Genomic DNA, 21,064 nt, shown 5'->3' with positions numbered 1-21,064 from the left:
GGTGAAATATGGTAGGTGCTTCTTTTGAATGTATTTTCTGACCAATCTATTTTTCACTGTTTATATTATTTTCTTCGTTTTTTTCATAGTGGTTGTAAAATCTGTGAGAGTTAAAAGGCCTTGTTCATGTTCGCTCTGAGGGGCTCAGAAAAAGGAGGATCAACTACAAGGTTATTTTGTTTGTTTTGGGATGGAGTCTCACTCTGTCACTCAGGCTGGAGTGTAATGGCACGATGTCAGCTCACTGCAACCTCTGCCTCCTGGGTTCAAGTGATTCTCCTGCCTCAGCCTCCTGAGTAGCTAGTGCGCACCACCAAACCTGGCTAATTTTTTTTTTTTTTTTGGTATTTTTAGTAGAGACAGGGTTTTACCATCTTGGTCAGGCTGGTATTGAACTCCTGACCTCGTGATCCACCCGCCTTGGCCCCCTGAAGTGCTGGGATTATAGGCGTGAGCCACTGCGCCCGGCCTGTTGTTTTTAAGATAGGGTCTTGCTTTGTCACCCAGCCTGGAGTGCCATGGTGCCGTCATAGCTCACTGCAGCCTTGACCTCCTAGGCTCAAGCGATCCTCCCACCTCAGCTTCCTGAGTAGCTGGGACTACAGGCACGCACCAGCTCACCTGGCTAATTTTTTTTTTTTTTTTTTTTAGAGTCGGGGTCTCCCTATATTGCCCAGGCTGGTCTTGAACTCTTAGCCTTAAGCGATCCTCCCTCCTCAGCCTCCTAAAGTGCTGGGATTACAGGCATGAGCCACTGAGCCCAGCCTGAGAGATTCTAAACACAACTCCACTCTGTTGTGGATGTAGAAGAACTCCAAAGGATGGAGTGGGTAGCGGTGGAATTAAGCTGGTGCTAGATGAGTCCTTGAGGATTACATTTGCAGTAGTTCATTGTCATCTATGGTTCATCCAGTTTTTGCAGGGGTCAGACTGGTAAACTAAATGAGCATACGATGGAGACACCAGCCCTGCATCCTTTACCCACTCTGAGCATGGCACTACTATCTGCCATTTTCTCCCATTAACCCCCACCCTCAGCCCCACCAAGTTACTCTTTTGGCCAGAGAGGGCAGTTTCAGGGCTTCCACTTGTTCCACTTGGCTTGTTTTTATTATTTTTATTTTTTTAAATTTTTGTTGCCCAGGCTGGAGTGCAGTGGCATGATCTCAGCTCAACGCAACCTCCGCCTCCCAGGTTCAAGCGATTCTTCTGCCTCAGCCTCCTGAGTAGCTGGGATTACAGGTGCGCACCACCACACCTGGCTAATTTTTGTATTTTTAGTAGAGATGGGGCTTTGCCATGTTGGCCAGGCTGGTCTTGAACTCCTGACTTCAAGGGATCTGCCCGTCTGGGCCTCCCAAAGTGCTGGCATTACAGATGTGAGCCACCGTGGCCAGCCAGCCCCACTTGGCTTTCTCTACTCAACAGCTCTTCCACTACAAGTCAAGGAACCAATTGCTAAGTATGACTATTTGAGTATCACATTTGGGAGCCAGGGAAATGACCACCGTGGGCTCAGTGAAGCCAGTGAGGGATGTGGGTCAGGACCAAAGGTATTCACTTGATCCCTTAGCACTAAGGGAACCCTGAGGGTGCTTTAGATCTGCATTAACTTGGACTCTGTAAGCAAAAGCTTGGAAATATCTGAGCAGGTCCCTTTCCCCAGCATATAATTACTGAGTAAATTAAATGATCAGAGGGGCCGGGTGCGGTGGCTCACACCTGTAATCCCAGCACTTTGGGAGGTCGAGGCAGGCAGATCACAAAGTCAGGAGTTTGAGACCAGCCTGGCCAACATGGTGAAACGCCGTCTCTACTAAAAATAACAAAAAATCAGCTGGGCGTGGTGGCAGGCACCTGTAATCCCAGCTACTTGGGAAGCTGAGGCAGGAGAATCACTTGAACCTGCGAGGCAGAGGTTGCAATAAGCCAAGATTGTGCCACTGTACTCTAGCCCAGGCAACAGTGCAAGACTCCGTCTTAAAAAAAACAAAAAACAAAACAAAACAAACATGGCCAGAGGTCTCTTTGGGGCAGGATTTGGAAAATCACTACTGTGTACACTTGCATGGATCTGCCTTCTCCTTTACTGGATGGGTATTTAGATTTTTGTTTTTGAGACAGGGTCTCACTGTTACCCAGGCTGCAGTGCAGTGATGCAGTCACAGCTCACTGCAGCCTAGACCTCCCAGGCTCAAGCAATCCTCCTGCCTCAGCCTCCTGAGTAACTGGGACCATAGGTGCCAACACACTTGGCTATTTTTTTAAATTTATTTTTTGTAGAGATAGAGTCTTACTGTGCTCAGGTTGGTCTCGAATTCCTAGACTCAAATGATCCTCCTGCCCCAGCTTCCTGAGCATTGGAATTCCGGGTCTGAGCCACGTCACCCAGCCTGGATGCGTGTTTTGGAATTGAGAGCTGGCTCAGGTTGGGGAATCTGGGCAGGTGTTTGTGTTTTTCCACTAAGATGGTTAACCTCAGTCTTCTACACAACCAGGTTTTTACAGATATATAGGTATATCTGGCCAGATGTGATGGCTCACGCCTGTAATCCCAGCACTTTGGGAGGCTGCGGTGGGTGGATCACTTGAGGCCGGAAGTTCGAGACCAACTTATTCCTTGGTGCCAGTAAGGACACTGGGAGTATTCTCCAAAGCAGTGTCTCCCCAAGGGGAAGTGACAAGAGGGTTTTATGCGGTGAGGAGAGGGGAGATGGGTGCATGATTGCATGGAGAGGAGGGATCCCAATGGTGCAGATGCAGTGAGTCATCCTGCCAGCCCATAGGCTGCATGTGATGGGAATGAAGCTATAACTTCTCCCGGGATGGATACTTTAGCGTGGTCATGCAGAGAGTTCACTCAGGTTCATCTGTACGTTGTCGGGGTCTGTCAGGAGCTGGTTTGAACTAACAAGGTGACTGCATTCCTTCCAAGGTTTGGGGAAGAACAGGTGCAGAGCAGGAGGCTGTAAAACACGCTGATTGCACAAGTTGATTAAATTCCAATAATCCCTGGAGATCCTCCTTGTCTGCTTACAATGATATATATTGCGCTTCTGTTGACAGCCTGTCTTGCCTTGTGTTCTATTAGCCATTGCCTTGGATCCCTGCAAGTCAGTGCCTCCCATCTGCTACTCTGGCTTGCTGCTCACTATAGCAATCATGCCTACCTTCTGCTGCGTAAGCACTGCTACCCAGCTTCTGACACTCCAGGATGCCATCATTCATTCTTTTTCTTTCTCTTTTCTTTTTTCTCTTCTCTTTTCTTTCTTTCTTTCCATCCCTCCCTCCTGTCTTTCTTTCTCTCTCTCTTTCTTTCCCTCCCTCCCTCCTGTCTTTCTTTCTCTCTCTCTTTCTTTCCCTCCCTCCCTCCTGTCTCTCTCTCTCTTTCTTTTTGAAGACAGAATCTTCCTCCATCATCCATGCTGGAGTGCCGTGGCATGATCTTGGCTCACTGCAACCTCTGCCTCCTGGGTTCAAGTGATTCTCTTGCCTCAGTTTCCCAAGTAGCTGGGACTGCAGGCACATGCCACCATGCCTGGCTGATTTTTTATGTTTAGTAGAGATGGGCTTCTACCATCCTTTTTGCTACCAGACAGCCCAGTTCTGTAACAGCATCTGCTGTTGTTAGCCCTGGCTTATAGATGACAGCCACCTCGGGGTACCACTTTTCTAACACAGCTGATGCTGCCTCTGCCCTCCATGTTCCTGGTAAAACACTGTTTTCCAGGCCTTGTGATGGAATGTCACCAGCTGGTAGCACACATTTTAGCATGTCCTCTTCCCTGAGAGTAGCACTCCCTTCCTACCGTATCTACCATGGAATTCATGGCATCTAAACTTTGGTCCATGTGGGTCTATGTTTTTTATTTGGAGACAGGCTCATGCACTGTTGCCCTGAAGACAGAGTACAGGTTGAAGTGTGCAGTTGCATGATCATAGCTCACTGCAGCCTCCAGTTCCTGGCCTCAAGCGATCCTCCCACTTCAGTCTCCCAAAGCGTTGTGATTATAAGCACGAGCCACTGCACCCAGCTATGTGGGTTCTTTCTTTTTTTTTTTTTTTTTCCTTTCTTTTTTTTTAGATGGAGTCTCACTCTATTGCAAGGCTGGAGTGCTGTGGCACAATCTTGCCTCACTGCAACCTTCAACTCCCTGGTTTAAGCGGTTCTCCTGCCTCAGCCTCCCGAGTAGCTGGGATTACAGGCACGCAGCACCACCCCCAGCTAATTTTTGTATTTTTAGTAGAGACGGGTTTCACCATGTTGGCCGGGATGGTCTTGATCTTCTGACCTCGTGATCCGCCTGCCTCGGCCTCCCCAAGTGCTGGGATTCCAGGCGTGAGTCACCGCGCCCGGCCCATGTAGCTTATTTCAGTTGTCAAATACCTGGTGTCCTAGGCTGTATTAGAACCTGCCCACCCAGCACCCTTGACAAAGTGTGAGATCTGTATTAAAGGATCAAGTACCCACATATCTGTAAACTCTCTCTTACCTGCTCCCCACCCCTCAGCCCTTGATCTAGGCCCCTTAGTGTCCATTCCCAGGCTTATTTTCAGTTTCTGCTGGTGTATATTAGCCTGGTCTTGTAGTTCCTTCAATTTATGATTCCACTCCTCCCTTAGCAGGCCTGATGGGACCTGATCTTGGTGATTTATCTGGTGGCCAGGGGGATACAGGAACAGAAACAATGCATTGTTTTCTTGTTTTCGTTTTTCTTGAGACGGAGTCTTACTCTATCTGTCACCCAGGCTGGAGCGCTGTGCTGTGATCTCAGCTCACTGCAACCTCCGCCTCCCGGGTTCAAACGATTCTCCTGCCTGAAGACAGAGCACAGGCTGAAGTGTGCAGTTGCATGATCATAGCTCACTGCAGCCTCCAATTCCTGGCCTAATTTTTGTATTTTTTTAGTAGAGACAGGGTTTCACCATGTTGGCCAGGCTGGCCTTGAACTCCTGACTTCAAGTGATCTGTCTGCCTCGGCCTCTAAGAGTGCTGGAATTACAGGCATGAGCCACCACGCCCTGCCAGGAATGCATTGTCTTGTAGGGCACCTGCCTCATTTGAGGTGACTCCATAGTCTTCGGGTTGGTGGTACGATTCTTGAACAAAGGAGCTTGAAGTTCTACATTAGAGTCCTGTCCTTAGTCTCAGTGTCTCACTCCTTCCTTATCAGAGTCCTGACTTTGGTGTTAGAGACTGATTGTAGCTGACAATTCAGCCTTTTCTGAAGTTCTGCTCCTTTTAGGTTAAGTCCCATGCCTGGTTTTCAGGACTGTCTGCCCTCTGATTATAGACACCAGATTGCTGAGGAGGCTCTGCTCTCTGGCTTTCTCACTTTATATTAGTGACTAATTGCCTGGAGCCCCATTGTTCCTTCTTTTTTTATTGTATTTTATTTTATTTATTTATTTATTTATTTATTTATTTATTTATTTATTTATTTATTTATTTTTGAGACGGAGTCTCGCTCTGTTGCCCAGGCTGGAGTGCAGTGGCGCGATCTCAGCTCACTGCAACCTCTGCCTCCCAGGTTCAAGAGATTCTCCTGCCTCCGCCTCCCAAATAGCTGGGATTACAGGCGTGTGCCATGACACCCAGCTAATTTTTTTTGTTTTTTGTTTTTTTTTTTGAGGCGGAGTCTCGCTCTGTCGACCGGGCTGGAGTGCAGTGGCTGGATCTCAGCTCACTGCAAGCTCTGCCTCCCGGATTTACGCCATTCTCCTGCCTCAGCCTCCCGAGTAGCTGGGACTACAGGTGCCCGCCACCTCGCCCGGCTAGTTTTTGTATTTTTAGTAGAGACGGGGTTTCACCGTGTTAGCCAGGATGGTCTCGATTTCCTGACCTCGTGATCCGCCCATCTCGGCCTCCCAAAGTGCTGGGATTACAGGCTTGAGCCACCGCGCCCGGCCTGTTTTTTGTTTTTTTAAGACAGAGTCTTGCTCTGTCATCAGGCTGGAGTGCAGTGGCGCAATCTCGGCTCACTGCAACCTCCGCCTGCCGGGTTCAAGCAATTGTCTTGCCTCAGCCTCCTGAGTAGCTGGGACTACAGGTGCGTGCCACCACGCCTGGCTAATTTTTTGTATTTTTAGTACAGATGGGATTTCACCATGCTAGCCAGGATGGTCTCAATCTCCTGACCTTGTGATCTGCCCACCTTTGGCTCCCAAAGTGCTAGGATTACAGGCGTGAGCCACCGTGCCTGGCCAATTTTTGTATTTTTAGTAGAGATAGGGTTCAGCATTTTGGGCAGGCTGGTCTCCAACTCCTGACCTCAGGTGATCCACCTGCCTTGGCCTCCCAGAGTGTTAGGTTACAGGCGTGAGCCACCGCACTTGGCCCATTTTTCCCTCTTTAAAGGATCTGTTATTACCATCCGGGCACAGTGGCTCATGCCTGTAATCCCAGCACTCTAGGAGGCCAAGGCAGGTGGATCATTTGAGGTGAGGAGTTCAAGACCAGCCTTGCCAATATGGTGGAACACCGTCTCTACTAAAAATACAAAAATTATCTGGGCATTGTGGTGGGTGCCTATAATCCCAGCTACCTGGTAGGCTGAGGCAGGAGAATCACTTGAACCCAGGAGGTGGAGGTTACAGTTAGCCAAGATTACACCATTGCAGTCCAGCCTGGGAGACAGAATGAGACTCTTTCACAAAAAAAAAAAAAAACCTCTGTTGCTACCAAGTTTCACAAGTCTAATTATTAGTAGTAGTAGTAGTAGTAGTAGTAGTAGTAGTAGTAGTAGTAGTAGTAGACAGTGGGTCTCACTATGTTGCCCAGGCTGGTCCTGAACTCCTGGCCTCAAGTGATCCTCCGACCTCAGCTTTCTAAAGTGCTGAGATTACAGGTGTGAGTCACCACACCTGGCCCAATTTCACAGTTCTAATGACTACTTCTCCTATATCCTCAAAAACCGGAGAGACTGAATAAGCCAACACATCCCCTTCTACTCATACCCAGCCCTAACTAGTCTTCCGAGATGGGAGCCTGATTCTGCTGCCCAGGTGTGAATGTCCCATCCATTGCCTGGAGATTTTTTTTTTTTTTTTCAATACTGAGTTTGCCCTTGTTGCCCAGGCTGGAGTGCAATGGCATGGTCTCAGCTCATTGCAATTTCTGCCTCCTGGGTTCAAGCGATTCCCTTGCCTCAGCCTCCCGAGTAGCTGGGATTACAGACACCTGCGACCATGCCCGGCTAATTTTTGTAGTTTTAGTAGACTGGGTTTCACCATATTGGCCAGGCTGGTCTCAAACTCCTGACCTCAGGTTATCTGCTCATCTCGGCCTCTCAAAGTGCTGGGATTACAGGCGGGAGTCACTGTGCCCGGCGCAGAGTACATTTTTATACTCTGTTTCTTAGGGACCATTCTTGGTATCCACTTTTTTTTTTTTTTTGAGACGGGAGTCTCGCTGTGTTGCCCCAGGCTGTAGTGCAATGGTGCAAACCCACTTCCCAGGTTCCAGCAATTCCCCTGCCTCAGCCTCCCGAGTAGCTGGGATAATAGGCACGCACTACCATGCTCGGCTAATTTTTTGTATTTTTAGAAGAGATGGATTTCACCATGTTGGTCAAGCTGGTCTCGAATTCCTAACCTCAAGTGATCTGCCCGCCTTTGCCTCCCAAAGGGCTGGGACTATAGGTGGGTGCCACTGAGCCTGGCTGGTACCCACTGTCTTAAACCAGGATATCTAGAAGTGGGGCTTGAGACAGAATTTAGGTGCACATGATTTAGGTGCAATTTGGCCTTGAGGGGAGCGCTTTAGGGAGGAAGGTAATGAAAGGAAAGGGCAGTGAAAGGAGTGGAGCAACAATATTGTCTCAGTTGGAGATGAGTCTCCCCTTCAGCTAAGAACAGCCTCAGAAGAAGCAGCTGTGAATTATGAGTAGCAGCGACCACCACAGCAGTGGGGAAGGGATGGGAGCATCCACCAGTAAGGAGGACCTGGCTGGGGCATTAACAGTGCCTACTAGGGGCTCCCTAAATCTGGAGGTCCTCAGAAAAGAAAATTCACCCCTCTTTGACACCTATTGTTCCATGATCCTGTGATCCTCTGGACCTGGGGGTGGGGCACTTGGAATCAGTTTGCATCTTGCATAAAAACCACTTTGGTAAAGGAAACAGGCTAATTTCTGTGGGTCACACAGCTTATAACAACAGAGGAAAAGGGAATTCTCCAGGCAGCATTCACTCTGGATTATACTCTGATCTGGAGAACAAGGTTTTGGGGCCAGTTTATCATCTCAGCCAAGGTGGTTTGGGGACCAGTTTATCATCTCGGCCAAGGCCCCACCTGTTTGTAGGCAGGAATGTCTTCATATGCTTTGTGACTTCTCCATTAACGTTGCCAGTTTGCTAGAGTAAGTGGTGCTAGTTCCTTAGAGAAAAAGGGTCTCTATGTTTGCTTTGATGGCATGGGGCAAGGTAGAGTGGGGAGGTGTAACCCCCCATCCCCCTCCAACTTTAGAGCCTGTTCTGGATAGATAACGCCAAGAGATGATTTAAAAAGAATTTCTTTTCTGGCTGGGAGCAGTGGCTCACGCCTGCAATCCCAGCACTTTGGGAAGCTGAGGTGGGCAGATCACTTGAGGCCAGGAGTTCGAGACCAGCCTGGCCAACATGGTGAAAACCCATCTCTACTAAAACTAAAAAAAAAAAAAAAATTAGCCAGGTATAGTGGTGTATCCTTGTAGTCCCTGAGGCAGAAGAATTGTTTGATTGATTGAACCCAGGAGGTGGAGGTTGCAGTGAGCCAAGATTGTTCCACTGCACTCCAGCTTGGGAGACAGGGTGACACTCCACCTTAATTTAAAAAAAAAAAAAAAAAAATTCCTTTTCTATTTCACTTGCTCAGGTAGTCTCCTTTTTTTTTTTTTTTTTTGAGACAGATGGAGTCTCGCTCTGTTGCCCAGGCTGGAGGGCAGCGTCACAATCTCGCAACACTGCAACCTCTGCCTCCCAGGTTCAAGCGATTCTCCTGCCTCAGCCTCCCTGTAGCTGGGATTACAGGTGCCTGCTACCACACCCAGCTGATTTTTCTATTTTTAGTAGAGATGTGGAGTTTCAGCATGTTGGTCAGGCTGGTCTCGAACTCCTGATCTTGTAATCTGCCCGCCTCGACCTCCCAAAGTGCTGGGATTACAGGCGTGAGCCACCGCGCCCAGCCTCTACTAAGATTTAAGGGGCAGCCTGGAGGGGCCCGTTTGTCAACAGCGTGACATGGAAAATGAAGCCGGGCTGGTGTGGTGGCTCATGCCTGTAATCCCAGCACTTTGAGAGGTGCAAGCAGAAGGATCCCTTGAGGCCAGGGGTTCAAAACCAACCTGGGCAACATTGTGAGAGCCTGTCTCTAAAAAAATTAAGATTAGCTAGGCGTGGTGGACTGTGCCTATGGGGACACACTGTGGGCTGCATGGAAAAGGCAGCATGGGTGGGCTTTCTACAAGCCGATGCAGTAGTGGGGTGGGGCAAGGTACTGGAATTGAGGAGTGTTATGGTTGAAACACATAAAAAAGGGAAATTGGAGTTTCTGACGCCAAGCTAAGGAATTTAGACTTTGCTGTCAGCCATAGAATGCTCAGGGGAGTCAAGTGATCTGGCGTTGTTTGGAAGACCACCCAAGCCACAGTAGGATGGGAAGGGAGTGCAGCAACAGAGAAGAGGCTGTTGTGATGGAATTGTTGAGCCAAGAAAGGCTGACTCAGGGAGGGTCAGGACAGCAGCCCCTGGGGAGGCCAGGTAAACATGAGTTGGTGTAAAGGGTTAGATCACGAGGGGAGGGAAAGAGACAGAGAGAAAAGGTCTGGTGAGCATAGGAGAGTACCAGGTACTTAATCCATGCAGGGAGGAGCAGGGTCATGGTGGAGGAGAGATGCAGAGATGAACTAGCTGTTAGGCCTCGAGGTGGAGAGAGCCAATAAATGATTGGAAGTATGGATCTGGCACTCGGGAGCAAGAGCTGGTCCAGTTGTCTCCTAAGCCTGTACAATGCTAGGATTTGAGATAAAATCTGGACGGGGTGAACAGGGGTCTATCCCTTTCGGAGCCAAGTTTAAAAATTCCCCACCTGAGGTGAGGTGTTGGAGACCAGCCTGATCAACATGGTGAAACTCTGTCTCTACTACATACAAAAAATTTAGTGGCGGACATCTGTAATCCCAGGTACTTGGGAGGCTGAGGCAGGAGGCACGCTTGAAACTGGGAGGCAGAGGTTGCAGTGAGCCAAGATTGTGCCATTGCACTCCAGCCTGGGCCACAAGAACAAACTCCGTCTCAAAAAAAAGAAAAAGAAAATCCCTTTCTGTAACTCAGTGTGTGAGTCTGATGGACAATGGCGCACAGGTGGGGTCAGGCGTACTTGAAGGCTGCCTCAGGTCTTGGGCAGTGGCTCCCGACTGTAATCCCAGCGCTTTGGGAGGCTGAGGTGGGAGAATCGCTTGATATTAGAAGCTGGAAACCAGCATGGGTAACATAGCAAAACCCGTTTCTACAAAAAAATTCTAAAAAATTAGTCGGCTGAAGCAGCTCACGCCTGTAATCCCAACACTTTGGGAGGCCACGGAGGGAGGGCTGCTTGAGTACAGGAATCTTAGACCTGCCCGGGCAACCGTTAAGACCTCCGTCCCTATGAAACAAAACGCCAAACCAAAAACAAACAAACAAAAACCCTAAAATTAAGTGGGCGTGGTGGCGCGCGTCTGTAGTCCCAGCTGCTAGGGAGGCTAAAACAGGAGCATCGCCTGAGCCCGGGAGGTGGCGGCTGCAATGAGCTAGGTCCCGAAATTGCACTCCAGCCGGGGCGACAGACGCTGTTTCTTTTCTTTTTTGAGACAGAGTCTCGCTCTAGTCACCCAGGCTGGAGGGCTATAGTGCAGAGGCGCGATCTCGGCTCACTGCAACCTCCACTTCCCGGGTTCAAGCAATTCTCCCGCATCAGTTTCCCGAGTAGCTGGGACTACAGGCGCGCACCACCGCGCTCGGCTAATTTTTTGTATTTTTAGTAGAGACAGGGTTTCACCATGCTGGCCAGACTGGTCTCGAACCCCTGACCTCGTGATCCGCCCGCCTCGGCCTCCCAGAGAGCTGGGATTACGGCGTGAGCCACCGCGCCCGGCCCAGACCCTGTTTCTAAGAAACAAAAAATAAAGGCTGGGTCCGCTAGGCCAAGGACCGCGCAAGGTAGTTGCAGACGGCGAAGCCCACGAAGCGGAGGATTTCTCGGAGCCGAGTCCGTCTTCCGGGGACGGGGATCCCAGACTCCTGCGCCCCAGATGCCCCACTTCTGGAAACGCGTCTGGGGTCAAGCGCAGTACTAGGCGCAGGCCCGGGGCCCTCAACCGGTCGCGCACCGTCTGGCTCTGCTCAGGATAACACAGGGCGGAAGAAGCCCTTTTTCTGGCGCGCAGACGCGCGGCAAGCCCAGCCAATCAGCGCGCTCCCTCCGCCGGCCCGACTGGCGCTCTGGTGACGCGCTACGCCGGCCTTCGCCCACGGCTCTCGGGCGACGGCCCCTCCCACACTCGCCCCGCCTGTTAGCTGCGCGCTGCGCTTCTTGGGCGACGGCCCCTGGGCGGCGGCGCGTTCCGGCGCGGCCCTGGCGCGCCCCCTGGCGGCCCGGAGGGGCGCGGCGGGCGCGGCGCTGACCCGGAGGCGGCGGCGGCGGTGCCCGGATGGAGGCACGTCATTGTCCCCCGCCGGGCGGCTGGGCTGTGTGCGGCGGCGGCGGCGGCGGCGGCGGCCGAGGGGGATGGAGCGAGCGCCGAGCCGGGTCAGGTAAGCTCCCGCCTCCTTCCCGCCCGCCGCAGGCCGGCATGGGGCCCGCGCAGCGCCCCGCTCGCCTGGGCAGCCGCTGGCCCGGCCGCCCCTCAGCCGGCACGGCCCGCCGGGGGCTGGCGCGGCCCCTCGCCCGCCTCCCCCTCCACAGCCGCGGGCCGACCGGGACCCCGCAGCGCTGGGGGCTGCGGCGCCACCGCCCGCCCGGGCCAGGCCGCTGGGGAGGGGGCGGCGGCCGCGGCGGGCGGGCGCCGGGATAGCCGGGCTGCGCGGGGAGGCCGGGCCCCCCGGTTGCCATGGACACTGCGCTCCCACCCCCACCGGGCCCCAGCCCGCCCTCTCGGCCCGGGGGCCGGGCAGGCAGGCAGGAGGTTCGGGGCGGCCGGGGTGGGCGTGTGCTGGCCGCTGACCGCGGAGCCCGGCGTCCCCGGCCCGCCCGCCGCCCCCCGCGTGGCTGCCACCTCCCCCTCCGGAGCCCCCTCAGAGCCCCGGGCCGGCCTCCCCGCCCCCACTGCATCCCTAATAGACACAAACTTTTCCCACCTTGGGCGCCCCCTCCCCAGGTCTGGCCACCTGGTTGCTCCGCGGAGAGTCCGAGGTGCCCACGCCGGGCGGAGCGGCCACCCCGAAGGGAGCGGAGAAGCCGGGCGGCGCGTCCCCAAAAGCATGTGTGCTTGCCTAGCGTTTTTTATCTTCGAGTCAGGAAGAGCCACCTTACCTGGGACAGGGAATCCTTTGCAGATGTTGGAAATGAAAATTGGATGGGACAGGTTTTCCCATCTAGGACTTTAACCCCTCTAACATGCATGCAGTGGAGATGACTTTTGTTGAATGACTCTTAGGAGGCCGTGGGGTCACTTGTTTATGGGAAAACATGTTGGTTATGTAAAATCAATACCCTTACAGCAAAACTGTTTGAGAAACTAGTTAACGCCTCCTTTTCAAGGTAACCACAGAATCCTAGGTTCTCATTTTGGTGGCCTCTGGAAACGTTTTGAAGAGTTGTAAATTTTAAACCTAATTCTTTTTACTGTGTTACTCATTCAAATTGCCTAGGGGATATGAATGATCAGTTTCACTTACTTGCTTTAAATTAGGGTCAGTTTCACTTTCTTTTCTGTATCTTTGAATCAAGTCTACAGTAAGTATTTGGTTTGTAAAGTTTAAGGCCAGTCGTTTTGTTTACTTAAGTATAATTAAGGTCAAGGTTTTGTCTTTTTAAAGCGTGTGTGTTTTCTCTTATAACGGAAATACTACAAGAACGTGGATTACATTGTTTACGAAAAAGCAGAGTGTAACAGTTTCTTTTTAAGTGTGTTGACATTATTATCTCAATGTATGTAGAGTGCCACAGTGTCTAACTGGTGTAACTTTTTACAAATGAAAAAAGAATAATGCGTTCTGGCGTTTGATAACAAGGGAGACATACCATGTAAGAGACTGGGAATTTTAAGGCTTTGAGTAAAAGACTAGTATTTAAAGCAAAGGAAACACTTGTGAAGTCTCATTCTTCCACACAGATCCAACCTCGATTCATGTTCGTGTTGTTTTTTTGAGACAAGATCTCCCTCTGCTGCCTAGGCTGGAGTGCAGTGGCACAATTGTAGCTCACTGCAGCCTCAACCTCCTGAGCTCCAGCAGTCCTCCCAGCTCAGCCTCCCAAGTAGGTAGGACTACAGGCACACGCCACCACACCCAGCTTATTTTATTTTATTTTATTTTTCTTAAAGAGACAGGGTCACACTGTTGCCCAGGCTGGTCTGGAACTCCTGGGCTCAAGCCATCCTCCTGCCTTGGCCTCCCAAAGTGTTAGGATTACAGGCTTGGGCCACCATGCCCCACCTGTAGGTGGTGGTGGTGGTTGTTTTTAATGCTCTTGTAACTTTTGTATATCATCAGAAGATGTTGCTTAAAAGTCTTGATATTTTTAACAGTAATATTTAGAAGGTTTACTGAAAGTGAAGAACACATAAGCATATGAATCTTAAGTCCTACATGACATTGTTTAGCTTCAAGAAAGGTTATGTGTGTAGCAGATGGAGTTCAGTTTGATGCCTGGTGGTTTTAGGTCAAGACTTCATTGGCCGAAGATACAAATGAAGACGAATGGGTAGTTTTGGTTTGTTTTTCCACAGTTACAATGCTGTATGGTTAACGATGACTTGAATTGTGCTTTCCTTAAATTTTTTTCACTTAAGAAGCTTTTGTCCCTTCTAAAAGGTAATTGGAGCAAGTAAAATGGTTTTATTTGGTCATTTGTTAGTGATTGTTCTGAAGGTATGTTTATCCCCTGAAAATCAAGGTTTTTGCTGCTGTTTAGTGTTACTGTAAATAAGACTGGATTAACCTTTTCTTATATTTCTTATAACTCTATTTGAGCTTTCTTCTTCGTTTTTTGTTTTTTGTTTTTTTGTTTTTTTTTTGAGATGGAGTTTTGCTCTTGTTGCCCAGGCTGGAGGGCAGTTGCACGATCTCTGCTCACTGCAACCTCTGCCTCCTGGGTTCAGGTGATTCTCCCGCCTCAGCCTCCTGAGTAGCTGGGATTACAGGCATGCGCCACCACCCCTGGCTAATTTTGTATTTTTAGTAGAGACGGGGTTTCTTCACGTTGGTCAGGCTGGTCTTGAATTCCCGACCTCAGGTGATCCGCCCACCTTGGCCTCCCAAAGTGCTGGGATTACAGGCGTGAGCCACCATGCCTGGCCTCTTCTTTCTTTTCTTTCTACATTTTTTTCTTCTGTCTCCACACTGTTTCATAATTTCTTTTAACTGTTAGATGAGGAAAAATGTAAACTGTATTTGGAGGATAAGGCTCAGGCTTTCTTCCTGATTGAGGGTCAGCTACCTTTTATTGATTTAAAAGTTCAATTCAGTTTTTTTCTTAGTTCGTTGAAATTGACAAACATCTATTCTATTTCTACTTGAGTTCAGAAACTTTAAGATTTTTTTTTTGGTGATAATCTTACCCTAGTGATAATCTTACCCTAATTAAAAATTGCACCAGCCTGGCAAACATAGTGAAACCCAGCTCCACTAAAAATACAAAAATTAGCTGGGTGTGGTGGCGTGCACCTGTAGTCCCAGCTACTTGGGAGGCTGAGGCAGGAGAATCGCTTGAACCCAGGAGGTGGAGAAGGTTTCAGTGAGCCGTGACGGCACCATTGCATACCAGGCTGGGTGACAGAGGTAGACTTTGTCTCAAAACAAAACAAAACAAACAAATTACAAACAACAAAATTGATGCTTTTAAAAAACAAATTTGGCCAGGCTCTGTGGCTCCTGCCTGTAATTCTAGCATTTTGGGAGGCAGAGGCGGGAAGATCATTTGAGGCTAGGAGTTCAAGACCAACCTGGGCAACGTAGTGAGACCCTGTCTCTACAAAAAAGAAAAACCCCAGAAAGTTATTGTGAGCAGCCAGTGTGGAAAGTACATGGGTATTTTATTATCCGTACTTCATAGCATGGGTAATGCTTTTTTGTACTTTCACAATACCCTTTTTTTTTTTTTTCTTAAAGACAGAGTCTCGCTCTGTCGCCAGGCTGGAGTGCAGTGACGCGATCTCAGCTCACTGCAACCTCCGCCTCCCAGGTTCAAGCGATTCTCCTGCTTCAGCCTCCCAAGTAGCTGGGACTACAGACACGCGCCATCATGCCCAGCTAATTTTTGTATTTTTAGTAGATACAGGGTTTCAGCATGTTGGTCAGGATGGTCTCAATCTCCTGACCTCGTGATCCACCTGCCTTGTCCTCCCAAAGTGCCGGTATTACAGGTGTGAGGCACTGTGCCTAGCCTCAATACTTTTTAAAAACAAATTTTAAAGGCCATTTCTTTTTTTTTTTGAGACGGAGTCTCGCTCTGTCTCCCGGGCTGGCGTGCAGTGGCCGGATCTCAGCTCACTGCAAGCTCCGCCTTCCGGGTTTACGCCATTCTCCTGCCTCAGCCTCCCGAGTAGCTGGGACTACAGGCGCCCGCCACCTCGCCTGGCTAGTTTTTTGTATTTTTTTAGTAGAGACAGGGTTTCACCGTGTTAGCCAGAATGGTCTCGATCTCCTGACCTCGTGATCCGCCCGTCTCAGCCTCCCAAAGTGCTGGGATTACAGGCTTGAGCCACCACGCCCGGCCACCCAGCTAGTTTTTTGTATTTTTTAGTAGAGACGGGGTTTCACCGTGTTAGCCAGGATGGTCTCGATCTCCGGACCTCGTGATCCGCCCGTCTCGGCCTCCCAAAGTGCTGGGATTACAGGCTTGAGCCACCGCGCCCGGCCTTTAAAGGCCATTTCTACTCCAGAGTTTTTTAAGGGTCAAATGAGATACTGTATGTAAATCACTCAGCACAAGCTGGTGCTAAAAGCAAATGCTAGTAGTTTTCTGTTTCCAGACTTTGTTCATTAAGTTGTTCTTCACATGTATGGAAAGCTTTCTCTATACCAGGTCAGAGGATATGAATAAGAACATGGTAGAGAGCAGCAAGTAAAACAGCTGTGGAGTAGATGCCAGCACGCTGCCATAGAAATCAGCACAGGGTGCTTGTGGGGGCCTTGAGGAGGGGTTTCTAACCCAGTCTTGGGGGAATGGTAGTATCAAGGAAAATGTACCAGAGGAAGTAAATTGTAAATTGAGAAGTGGAAGTGTGAACTGGCTGGAGGTGGAAGGATGGAAAAGAGTTGGAGAAAAGAACAGCATATGCAGAGCCCAGAGAAAGCAGTGACAAAAAAAAAAAAAAAAGTTTCAGCATGGTGGGAACGTGACAGAGGGGGTGTTTGGAGAGGTTATTAGGTCAGACAGTGATAAGTCCAGGCGTTAAAATGTTGTGCTATGGGCAGTTGGGCCACGCCTGAAAGGTGTTCTTTCTTCCTTTCCTTTTCTTTCTCTCTTTTCTTTGAGGCAGAGTCTCGCTCTGTCGCCCAGTCTGGAGTACAGTGGCGTGATCTCATCTCACTGCAATCTCTGCCTCCCAGGTTCAAGCAATTTTCCCTGCCTCAGCCTCCCAAGTAGCTGGGAATACAGGAGTGTGCTAGCACGCCTGGTTAGTTTTTATATTTTTAGTAGAGATGGGATTTCCCCATGTTGGGTGGGCTGGTCTTGAACTCCTGGACTCAAGTGATCCACCCAGCTTGGCCTCACAAAGTGCTGGGATTACAGGGGTGTGAGCCACCGCACCCAGCCTTTTTTTTTTTTTTTTTTTTGAGACTCAGTCTTGCTTTGTCACCAAGGCTGGATGTCAGTGGAGCGTTCTTGGCTCACTGCAACTTCTGCCTCCTGGGTTCAAGTGATTTTCCTGACTCAGCCTCCCGAGTAGTTGAGATTACAGGCACATGCCACCACGCCCGGCTAATTTTTGTATTTTTGGTAGAGATGAGGTTTCACCATGTTGGCCAGACTGGTCTCAAACACCTGACCTCAGGTGATTCACCTGCCTCAGCCTCCCAAAATGCTGGGATTACAGGTGTGCACTACCATGCCCGGCTAATTTGTTTTTCGTAGAGGCAAGGTTTCACCATGTTGGCCAGGCTGGTCTCAAACTCCTGACCTCAAGCGATCTGCCCTTGGCCTCCCAAGGTGCTGGAATTATAGGCGCGAGCCACTGTACCCGGCCTCCTGAAAAGTTTTCTACACAGGAGTGGCATGTAGATGTGGCTGCTGTTGGGCAGTTTCAGAAATATCCCTAACAGCATTCTTTTGACAAGGTGGCATAACCAGAAGGAAGCCTGGCTGGGAATGCTGGACCTGGCTCTCAGTCCCAGTTGCTGACTGGTTGCTGGCTGGTTGGGGTCACAGTTGCTTCATTTTATAGGCCCTGGGGATTCTGTCTGATCTCTCATAGGTTCCTTATGAAAATCAAGTTAATGTATGTCCAGCAGTTGATGCAATGCCCAACACATAGAAAATGCTCAATTAGTGTTAGCCCTAGTATTTTAAAATAGGACTCAGAGAGAAAATTATAATCAAGTCCTTTCGTAACAGATATTTGTGTTCGAGTTTGATGTCAGTAATGGCTGATGGGTTTTATTTAAAAAGTCATACATTCCATATAAACGAGCCTCTTAGGAAAAATGGTTTGTTTTAAAGGTGAGATCTCTATAATTGTAATTTTTAAAAATGTTATGTATTTCACTTGATGCCATTTTCACTTCAAGCACAAAGTTAAGTCTAGATTTTCTGTGTGTAGTTGATGCTTTTCTCTGAGGTATTATACTCAAATTGAAGATTTAGTCAAATGTATTCTGTGTATAATTTTTCTAGTTTTAAGCAATAGAGAAGGAAAATATAGGTACTTAGTAAATAAATAGAATTGAAAATGGAAATGGCTAATTATAAACTGAAATGCCAGACTTTTAGGGGACATGAAATGAAATGAGAAATTCTTCTAATCAAATACTTCACTGAAGATTTTAAAATAAAGATTGTTGACATTCAGATTATCATGATGCTAAATGTCCCGAAGAGATTATTACAAACACGTTAGAAAGTGCTATTGTTTTTGTATTTGGGTGATATGTTTGAAAATAACTTTAAAATGACTGGGAACGATTTTCCAAGATCTACTGGTAGGGTAAGGAGATTGCTTTTCTCACCTGATGAAGCAAATATATACTTTTCTTCTTTTGCAGAGTTGAACAATGACCATAGTTGACAAAGCTGCTGAATCTTCAGACCCATCAGTCTATCAGAATCAGCCTGGCAGCTCTGAGGCAGTCTCACCTGGAGACATGGATGCAGGTTCTGCCAGCTGGGGTGCTGTGTCTTCATTAAATGATGTGTCAAATCACACACTTTCTTTAGGACCAGTACCTGGTGCTGTAGTTTATTCAAGTTCATCTGTACCTGATAAATCAAAACCATCACCACAAAAGGATCAAGGTACTGTTTTTCAAAAGAGAGAATTATCGCCAGAAACTCCTGTGTAAATGCTGTTGGTGGCTTGGTGGTTTCAGAGAGGGGCTTATTTTGCAAGGCATGAGGCCACCTGAGTAGCCAGCAGAGTTGCATTACTCGATGGGCTTTGTTTTCCTGTTACTTGTTCGTGTTTGACTGACAACAAGGTAGATTGTTTTTGTTACTAGAATATTATTAGTTTCTTTTATTCCAATTTTTTTAAGGATAAACTTTATTTTGGTGAGAATTGAGATGGACAAGCATTACATTAACTTGTTAACCAGTAGTTACTCTAGTTCCCTAAGTAGATGACTTTTACAAATTTTGAAGATGTTTTGTAAAATGGTTGTCTTTTGACAAATGAACTTTACCCAGTTTTTTTGTTTTTGTTTTTTTCTTGACAGTTAAAAATTATTCGTAGTAATAAAGCTCTTTGAAAGAGAGCAGATAGGCCAGGCACGGGGGCTCACGCCTGTAATCCCAGCACTTTGGGAGGCCGAGGCAGGCGGATCACCTGAGGTCAGGAGTTTGAGACCAGTCTGGCCAATATGGTGACACCCCGTCTCCACTAAAAATACAAAAATTAGCCAGGCATGGTGGTGTGTGCCTGTAATCCCGGCTACTTGGGAGGCTGAGGCAGGAGAATCGCATAAACCTGGGAGGCAGTGGTTGCGGTGAGCCTGAGATCGCACCATTGCACTTCAGCCTGGGCAACAGAGCAAGACTCTGTCTCAAAAGAAAAAATAAAAAATAAGGAGAGTATGTAACACAAATGTTACATTAGTTATGATGATACAAATGTGGTTACATTTGTTAAAACTCATCCAGATAAATGAGACGTTAACACTTTAAGTTGGTACTTCAAGACTTTTGGATTTGAGGACATGAAGATTTGAAATACAGTAGAATTTCCTAGTTAGATTGTTGTTTGGCTTAGAGCATGTAGCCCAGGACAGCTTTGAATGCAGTCCAACACAGATGTGTAAACTTTCTTAAAACAGTGAGTTTTTTTGCGTTTTTTTTTTTTTTTTTTTTTTTTTTTTTTTTCGGAGTCTCGCTCTGTCGCCCAGGCTGGAGTGCAGTGGCTGGATCTCAGCTCACTGCAAGCTCCGCCGCCCAGCTTTATGCCATTCTCCTGCCTCAGCCTCCTGAGTAGCTGGGACTACAGGCGCCCGCCACTGCGCCTGGCTAGTTTTTTGTATTTTTTAGTAGAGATGGGGTTTCACCATGTTAGCCAGAATGGTCTCGATCTCCCGACCTTGTGATCCGCCCGTCTCGGCCTCCCAAAGTGCCAGGATTACAGGCTTGAGCCACCGCGCCCGGCCTTTTTTTTTTTTTTTTTGAGATGGAGTGTCGCTCTGTCGCCTGGGCTGGAGTGCAGTGGCCGGATCTCAGCTCACTGCAAGCTCCGCCTCCCAGGTTTACACCATTCTCTGGCCTCAGCCTCCCGAGTAGCTGGGACTACAGGCGCCCGCCACCACGCCCGGCTAGTTTTTTGTATTTTTTAGTAGAGACGGGGTTTCACCATGTTAGCCAGGATGGTCTCGATCTCCTGACCTCGTGATCTGCCCGTCTCGGCCTCCCAAAGTGCTGGGATTACAGGCTTGAGCCACCGTGCCCGGCCGCTTTTTTTTTTTTTTTTTAAAAGCTCATCAGCTATTGTTAGTGTATTTTATGTGTGGCCCAAGAAAATTCTTCTTCCAGTGTGGCCCAGGGAAGCCAAAAGATTGGACACCCCGTGGCTTCGAGTAGTTTGATCGCCATGTTGTTTTGAGTCCTTTTAGCAAATTTCTTTTTTTTTTTTTGAGACAGAGTCTGGCTCTGTCACCCATTCTGGAATGCAGTGATGCAGTGGTGCAGTCTCGGCTCACTGCAGTCTGCCTGCCGGGGTCAAGCAGTTCTCCTGCCTCAGCCTCCTGAGTAGCTGGGACTACAGGTGTGCGCCACAATGCCCGGCTAATTTTTTGTGTTTTTGATAGAGATGGGGTTTCACCATGCTGGCCAGGCTGGTCTCAAACTTATGATCCACCTGCCACGGCCCCCAAAGTGCTGGGATTACAGGTGTGAGCCGCTGCGCCCAGACAGCAGTAAGTTTCATACTGTGATGTGGGCGTGGGTGTTGCAGTTTGGCTTGCTGAAAGTGTTTTGGGTAGGGGGAAGTTTATATTGTGAAACATAGCCTAATCGAATGTTGCACACAGAGGTGGAAAGTCCTTCGGCTTCTCTCCAGCAGCACTTTCCCACAGGACCTCTTTCTCCACGGCCTTCAACCTCCTGTCATGTTGCTTGGACTCCTCTCTCTTCTTAGGACTTAACTCACATCTCCCCCCTCTGCCCTTTTTTGGGGCTCCCATCTCATTCTCCACAGAATCCTTTCTCTTGTCCTAATTTTGCTCTCCTTTCCCCACCAAGCTG

The 21,064-nt window shown here is 48.8% G+C and overlaps 1 protein-coding gene and 1 long non-coding RNA gene across 6 annotated transcripts in view; one reads left to right on the top strand and one right to left on the bottom strand.

The window, feature by feature from the left end:
- Positions 1-2,257: 2,257 nt before the first annotated feature.
- LOC111530507 lies at positions 2,258-12,430 on the bottom strand. Its single transcript, XR_002727830.3, has 3 exons — positions 12,316-12,430; positions 4,494-4,818; positions 2,258-2,978 (listed from the first exon to the last, which is right to left on the bottom strand). It is a non-coding gene; the product is annotated as an uncharacterized LOC111530507 (long non-coding RNA).
- Positions 11,601-21,064, top strand: part of USP42 (ubiquitin specific peptidase 42) — a 58,099-nt gene continuing 48,635 nt past the window's right edge. For 4 of the 5 annotated variants that reach the window (XM_023197755.2, XM_023197757.3, XM_023197754.2 and 1 more), the window contains exons 1-2: positions 11,601-11,772; positions 18,385-18,634. In XM_023197755.2, the coding sequence (XP_023053523.2) occupies positions 18,394-18,634 (241 nt within the window). In that variant the 5' untranslated portion in view covers positions 11,601-11,772; positions 18,385-18,393. The remainder of the gene's footprint in view (positions 11,773-18,384; positions 18,635-21,064) is intronic. The other variant, XM_023197758.3, reaches the window with a different exon arrangement.

This window comes from Piliocolobus tephrosceles, chromosome 8 (genome assembly GCF_002776525.5).
Source record: "Piliocolobus tephrosceles isolate RC106 chromosome 8, ASM277652v3, whole genome shotgun sequence".
NCBI lineage: Eukaryota > Metazoa > Chordata > Mammalia > Primates > Cercopithecidae > Piliocolobus > Piliocolobus tephrosceles.
The sequence above is the reverse complement of the archived record's forward strand: the minus strand, read 5'-3'. Positions and strand labels throughout refer to the sequence as shown.